This window comes from Oncorhynchus nerka, linkage group LG14 (genome assembly GCF_034236695.1).
Source record: "Oncorhynchus nerka isolate Pitt River linkage group LG14, Oner_Uvic_2.0, whole genome shotgun sequence".
NCBI lineage: Eukaryota > Metazoa > Chordata > Actinopteri > Salmoniformes > Salmonidae > Oncorhynchus > Oncorhynchus nerka.
Window position 1 is genome coordinate 26,437,642 of NC_088409.1, and position 7,445 is coordinate 26,445,086.

Consider the following 7,445-nt stretch of genomic DNA (forward strand, 5'->3'; position numbering starts at 1 on the left):
GACAGTTTCTAGACAGACAGACAGTTTCTAGACAGACAGACAGTTTCTAGACAGACAGTTTCTAGACAGACAGTTTCTAGACAGACAGACAGACAGACAGTTTCTAGACAGACAGACAGTTTCTAGACAGACAGACAGTTTATAGACAGACAGACAGACAGTTTCTAGACAGACAGACAGTTTCTAGACAGACAGACAGACAGTTTCTAGACAGACAGACAGTTTCTAGACAGACAGACAGTTTCTAGACAGACAGACAGACAGAGAGAAACTTGTAATTTTTTTTAAGCAATTTTCCTCCTTTTGAAAATAAATCATTTCTGAAGCCCCCATACGGCCAGAGATCTGCTAATAATCATGGTATTATTAGGTTGTTATAACCTCTGTTTGTGTTGCCTTCTGTGAGTTAGAGAAAGCATTTGGGGTTGTGAAATGACAGGAATTCTAATAGATACACAGCTAAGTCTGGCAGGCAAGTCCATACCACAGATAGAACAATGAGACATATATTTCAATGGATGTGTAAATGTGAAGCATCTGGTTGGCGTTTCTACTCACTACCAAATATGGTGATCAGAGTAAGCCCAGTTGGCGACATTCTGCTCATTTTCTCATTGATTAAACATTTGATCTCCATACAGTTATCTGTTTCCAAAACTATAATCTGTAGCAAACAGAATGGGCTGCGTTTTTCATACCCTTTGCCAACGTTTCTAAAAAATGTTGTTGTTTAGAAGGAAAAGGGCTTATTGAGTTATTGCAGACGGGCACTTCATAGTAGGCGTTCCCAAATTAATTAATTCATTGTATTTTTTATTTAACTAGGCAAGTCAGTTAAGAACAAATTCTTATTTACAATGACGGCCTACCAAAAGGCTAAAGACCTCCTGTGGGGACGGGGGCTGGGATTAAAATAAATAAATATAGGACAAAACACACATCATGACAAGAGAGACAACACAACACTACATAAAGAGAGACCTAAGACAACAACATAGCATGGTAGCAACACAATATGACAACAACATGATAGCAACACAAAAATGCTAGAACGCTCCAATAGGATCTCACTAGCTTGTGCTTAGCTCTACCCACCTCCTTGCTTGTTCTTCCCACTATGATTCATTTTCTCCCATTGGAAACAACAGGCTTTGGTCTATCTTGGGTCAGTTATACAAGTCTTTGGCCATACAGCACTCTACAGAGCTTGCTCATTCACTAGTCTGTGTCATATGCTGCCCCCATCTGGTCACTACAGAAATGACACGATCTGGCAAGACCAGCTTATGTTTTCCTCCTGTTCGTCTTTCTTCCTCCCTCTTCTTTACAAAACTCATACATCTCTCTCACCGTCTCTCTCTCTCTCTCTCCCAGTACCCTCTCCAGTCCCTAGCCTGCACCAGTTGAGTCGAGCCCCAGACTCCATCACCCTGTCCTGGCCACAGCCTGACAGACCCAATGGAGACATACTGGAGTACCAGCTCAGATACTACGACAAGGTACAGGCTACACACATGCATGTAGACACAAGTACATACACCCAGAGACTGAGCCATTCTCCCCCCCCCCCCCCCCCCCCCCCTCTCTCCCAGGGTTCAGATGAGGACAGTGCAGTGAGTGTGTTCAGTGAGACCAACACAGTGACCGTCAACTATCTGGCTCCCGGCTCCATCTACGCCTTCCAGATCAGGGCCCGCAACGAGAGGGGCTATGGCCCCTACAGTCATACTATCTACTTCACTACATTGGCTCTGGGTAACTCACACACAAATGCACGCACCACACACACACTCACATACACACACAGTCAAACACACCCTCTAAATCGCTCTCTGCTTCTCACTTTTTCTTTCTCAGAGGGGAGTTCTAAGCAGATCCAGAATCGGCTCCCTCTATTGGTTGGTTCTGTGATGGGCGGGGCAGCCTTCCTCCTGGTCGTTGTGGCGATAGTGGTCGTTTTTGTGTTCCGCAGGTGAGTGGGTCCTTAAATCCCATCCACACATACATGATCATGTCACACACACACACAGTGCAATGTTCTGAAACACTGGTTTGTTGTCTTTATTCAGTAAGAGGAGGGAGAGCCCCTACAGTGACAGACTCCAGAGGTACATCAGCCACAAAGGTGAGTCAGGGTGTATGATGGCTGTTATTACCATTCTGTCTGTCATATTCTCAGCTGCACATACAGTATATGCTACTTCTATGGTGTTGTTGACATGTTGGTGCAGAGGATGCCTCTGCACTGTGTTATAGAGGAGAATGGAAGTAGTGACCGTGTCTAATGCCCATTACCATCATAACCCCAAGGGCTTGTGGGAGAAAGAGGGGGAGGGAAAGACAGAGAAGAAGAGAGAGTGACAGCATGAGACATCTGTAGAGAGACAGAGAGAAAAAGATGTGGGCAATGGAAGGGAGAGGGATAAGGAGGGAGAAAGATGAGGAGAGGAAGAAATACATGTTCTGCTTGTACAAACGCAGTATGTTTTTATTGAGGGTGCCATTATCCCTCTGGGCTCAGTGTTCTGCCATCACGCAGCATGTCACGCAGCATGGCTTGACCCAGACATGTCCAAGTCTAGGGCCAAATACTGTACATCAACACACTCCACAGGCCCTATTTTGTAGTTGTACTGGTTCACTACAGCCATCCCTGCTCTGTGTGTTCCCTCTGTCAGGGGGGGTGAAGTACTACGTAGACCCTTCCACCTATGAGGACCCCAGTGAGGCGGTCAAGGAGTTTGCCCGTGAGATCGACCCCTCTCACCTTAAGATAGAAGAAGTGATTGGTGCAGGTAGGAGTCCTGGTTTGATCCATGCTTACAGGGATAGTTCTGTAAAAAGCTTGTCAGGTGTTTTCATAGCTCATAAGTTGGGCCAGGAGTCAAGCTGGGTCCAAACTAAACTCATAATATCTCTCTCTCTCTCCCACCCTTTCCCCCACCCCCTCCAGCCCAGTTTGGGGAGGTGTCTCGGGGGCGCTACCGGCCCCTGGGTCGTAGGGAGGTGCTGGTGGCGGTGAAGACGCTGCGCTGGGGCGTGACAGACAGAGAGAAGGCAGTGTTTATGACCGAGGCGGGGGTGCTGGGACAGTTTGACCACCCCAACGTGCTGAAGCTGGAGGGGGTGGTCACCCACAACCCACCAGAGAGGATCATCACTGAGTTCATGGAGAATGGACCACTAGATGCCTTCCTCAGGGTGAGAGCTACAACAGCTATACCATGTTAGACAAAGAACTACAACTCCCATCTACACAACGTTAGACTACATTGTACTCCCATGTACACAATAACTAACTCAGGGTGAGACTGAGAAAACACTACATTATATTACAATAACTGACAATAATCTATCTCTCTCTATCTCTCCATCTCTCTCACTCCCCAGGAAAATGAGGACCAGTTCAGTGTTCTTCAGCTGGTAGGGATGGTGAGGGGTGTTGGGGCTGGGATGAGGTACCTCTCTGAGAGGAACTTTGTCCACCGGGACCTGGCTGCCAGGAACGTGCTGGTCAACTCTAACCTGGTGTGTAAGGTGTCTGACTTTGGGCTGTCGCGCCTCATGAGGGGTCTGGACCATAACATGCCCACCTACACTGCCTCACTGGTACATGCTGCTGGGAAATTGAGTTTTCCTGTTGATATGCTTCTGTGTTTGTTTAATGATGATTAGTCTTGTATTTCCACTCTAAAAGACTACTTATGTTAATAGAAGATCACAACATTCACAGTCCTCAACCACTCATCCCTCTCTCTCCTCTCTCAACCACTCATCCCCATCGCTCTCCTCTCTCAACCACTCATCCCCATCGCTCTCCTCTCTCAACCACTCATCCCCATCGCTCTCCTCTCTCAACCACTCATCCCCATCGCTCTCCTCTCTCAACCACTCATCCCCATCGCTCTCCTCTCTCAACCACTCATCCCCATCGCTCTCCTCTCTCAACCACTCATCCCCATCGCTCTCCTCTCTCAACCACTCATCCCCATCGCTCTCCTCTCTCAACCACTCATCCCCATCGCTCTCCTCTCTCAACCACTCATCCCCATCGCTCTCCTCTCTCAACCACTCATCCCCATCGCTCTCCTCTCTCAACCACTCATCCCCATCGCTCTCCTCTCTCAACCACTCATCCCCATCGCTCTCCTCTCTCAACCACTCATCCCCATTGCTCTCCTCTCTCAACCACTCATCCCCATCGCTCTCCTCTCTCAACCACTCATCCCCATCGCTCTCCTCTCTCAACATTTACATTTAAGTCATTTATCCCTCTCTCTCCTCTCAGGGCAGTAAGATTCCTGTCAGGTGGACAGCCCCGGAGGCCTTCCAGCATCGCAAGTTCAGCTCAGCTAGTGATGTCTGGAGCTTCGGAGTGCTCATGTGGGAAGTGATGTCATATGGCGAGCGGCCATACTGGGACATGAGCAATCAGGAAGTGAGTTGTGGGAGGGTTAAGCGAGAGCCAAACAGAGACTAAACACACTGACAGCTGAACAGAATGGTTAATCATCTCTAAGTCCCTCTGTACTGATGGGACCTCTCTATATAGGGCAGCTTGTTAACATCCAGATGGTTATTAATATCCTTCCTCCTTCTTTCTCTCTCTCCCCCTCCCTCCCCCTCTCTCTCTCTCTCTCTCCCCCTCTCTCTGCCCCCCCCTCTCTCCCCCCCTCTCTCTGCCTCCCCCCCTCTCTCCCCCTCTCTCTGCCTCTCTTTCTCCCCCTCTCTCTCCCCCTCTCTCTGCCTCTCTTTCTCCCCCTCTCTCTCTCTCTCCCCTCTCTCTCTCTCTCTCTCTCCCCTCTCTCTCCCCTCTCTCTGCCTCTCTCTCTCCCCTCTCTCTGTCTCTCTCCCCCTCTCTCTCTCTCTCTCCCCCTCTCTCTGCCTCTCTCTCTCTCTCCTTGCTCTTCCTCCCTTCGCCACTCTCCCTCCCTTTGCCTCTCTCCCTCTCCCTGCCCCTGTTCCTCTTCTCCCCTCCCCTACCTTCTCTCTCTCCCTTTGCCTCTCTCCCTCTCCCTGCCCCTGTTCCTCTTCTCCCCTCCCCTACCTTCTCTCTCTCCCTTTGCCTCTCTCCCTCTCCCTGCCCCTGTTCCTCTTCTCCCCTACCTTCTCTCTCTCCCTTTGCCTCTCCCCTCCCTCTTCTCCCCTCCCTCTTCTCCCCTCCCCTACCTTCTCTCTCTCCCTTTGCCTCTCTCCCTCTCCCTGCCCCTGTTCCTCTTCTCCCCCCTCCCCTACCTCCTCTCTCTCTCCCTTTGCCTCTCTCCCTCTCCCTGCCCCTGTTCCTCTTCTCCCCTCCCCTACCTTCTCTCTCTCCATTTGCCTCTCTCCCTCTCCCTGCCTCTGTTCCTCTTCTCCCCTCCCCTACCTTCTCTCTCTTCCTTTGCCTCTCTCCCTCTCCCTGCCCCTGTTCCTCTTCTCCCCTCCCCTACCTTCTCTCTCTTCCCTCCCTATAATACAGGTAATGAAGGCAGTAGCAGACCAGTACCGTCTCCCAGCCCCCCATAACTGTCCTCCAGCGCTCCACTCCCTGATGCTGCAGTGTTGGCAGGCTGAGAGGGGCGACCGGCTAGGCTTCGACTCCCTCCTCTCCTCCCTGGACAGGCTCATACGACACCCTGCCTCCCTCAAGGCAGAGCATCCCCGGTGAGACTACACTTCCCATCTGCCTTTTCTTCCATATTTTACACAGCAAACAGTGATCTTAGGAGAGCATGTATTATGTTATCATGTAAATGTATTGAATCATTGCTATGTTAGGCCAATCATTTTCGATCTCGATCTTTCCCTCTCCAACTCAAGCTCCACCCAGCCACTGCTAAGCCCCACCCCCACAGACCTGTCGTCGGTGGCGACGGTCAGTGAGTGGCTGACAGCGTTGAGGATGGACAGGTATAAGGACCAGTTTGAGAGGGCACATCTGGACACACTGGACCGAGTCAGCAGGCTAACCATGGAGTGAGTCCTGGGCTTCCATTTCAATATCAATAAAGTTATTTTCATAAAATGCTAATCATGCTTTTATAAGCAATGGATACTTTTCTGAACTCTCTCCTTCTCTCCTTCCCTCAGGGATGTGCAGAACCTGGGGGTGAACCTGTTGGGACACCAGAGGAAGATCACCAATGCAGCCCAGCAGCTCAGAACTCACCTCACCCAGGGTCAGGTGGAGGTCTAGAACCCACCTATCACCTGAGAGCTTCACAGGAAGTAACAGAGAGGTGCACTATTGGAGCTGTAGTCCAAGGCAATGTAAGATCTGGGAGGAGAGTTGCTGAGGAGGAACAGGAAGATTTGAAGGGGAAAAGTCTTAAAAAATGTGTTTTATTTCACTTGTTTGCTGTTGTTACCAACTCTCTCTTTGCCAGTCTCTACTTCTCTCTTCCTCATCTCTTTCTATCACTCCTCCCACGTTGTCTCACTACTGTCCCTCCCTCTTTCACTCGTGTCACCACCCTCAATAAATGAAAACAGTGAAAATGTCATTTTTACCCAAACATAGGGATCTCCCGTCACAAGCAATTGCATAGACAATCAAAACTGATTTTACTGATTAATGTTGACATCATGAACACTGTTCATGATTATTTGCTAAGCTACATCACATCATCTGTACTGAAATCAGAAAATGGCAACCCTTGTTGACTAAACATTAGCCAATGGTTTTTCCCATCAGTCACTAGCCTGGTCACTTTTATGGGGATTATTCCATTAGACTCAAGAAATGGGGTTGTAGTTAACGTCGTGGCAGAATGGAGTCACCCACCATTGAGCAGCACCCCCTCTGTGTATATTTCACAGTTCACATTCCTTTTTTTATAGATAAAGTCACTGGGTCATTTGAGCATTGTGAATGTGAAATGGTTTAACTGGACTATGTGTGATCTGATTGCCCATCGAAGTAAGGAAGGCGATGTTATGCTTCGTGAGTATTCTGGGTCTGTTTGTGTTCATGTTAATGTGTGTATGTTGTATGAGGAGTGTGTGTGTGTGTGTGGGGGGGGGGGGTGAAGAAATCCCCATCAACTGAGGAGGGTCACCATTCCTTGTCACTCCTCCTTGAACTATCCGCCGTCCGGCTAACAAAATCACAGTTTCCCTTTAACAATAAATCCATAACACTTAGAGTACAATAAAACATATCAACATTTGTAACATGACAGTTTAATTCACACAGTAACATTAATTTCATCCATCTTCACACCTCCAATGGTGTCCACACTACCAGGGTTCTGGGGGAACGTCCCTCCCTGAAGAAAGCCTCAGATAAGGTGTGTTCGACCCCTTTGACAACCCACAGATTGTCAGCCTTCAAACAGTGTCATAAATCAGGATTGTGTGTGTGTGTGTGTCTGTGTATGGCACTTGAGTAAGTGTGTTTATTTTTATGTGTTCACTATTCCACTATTGTGCAAATTTGTAAAATAAAGAATATGATTTTATTTAAA

General features: G+C 48.6%; 1 protein-coding gene across 2 annotated transcripts in view; it reads left to right on the forward strand.

The window, feature by feature from the left end:
• LOC115125711 (ephrin type-B receptor 5-like) overlaps positions 1 to 7,445 on the forward strand; it is an 88,579-nt gene extending 81,134 nt beyond the window's left edge. The window contains exons 9-19 of one of the 2 annotated variants that reach the window (XM_065027851.1): positions 1,375 to 1,499; positions 1,593 to 1,755; positions 1,858 to 1,972; positions 2,070 to 2,125; positions 2,679 to 2,795; positions 2,954 to 3,201; positions 3,391 to 3,609; positions 4,289 to 4,438; positions 5,459 to 5,643; positions 5,800 to 5,955; positions 6,070 to 7,445. In XM_065027851.1, coding sequence (XP_064883923.1) covers positions 1,375 to 1,499; positions 1,593 to 1,755; positions 1,858 to 1,972; positions 2,070 to 2,125; positions 2,679 to 2,795; positions 2,954 to 3,201; positions 3,391 to 3,609; positions 4,289 to 4,438; positions 5,459 to 5,643; positions 5,800 to 5,955; positions 6,070 to 6,175 — 1,640 coding nt within the window. In that variant the 3' untranslated portion in view covers positions 6,176 to 7,445. The remainder of the gene's footprint in view (positions 1 to 1,374; positions 1,500 to 1,592; positions 1,756 to 1,857; positions 1,973 to 2,069; positions 2,126 to 2,678; positions 2,796 to 2,953; positions 3,202 to 3,390; positions 3,610 to 4,288; positions 4,439 to 5,458; positions 5,644 to 5,799; positions 5,956 to 6,069) is intronic. The other variant, XM_065027852.1, reaches the window with a different exon arrangement.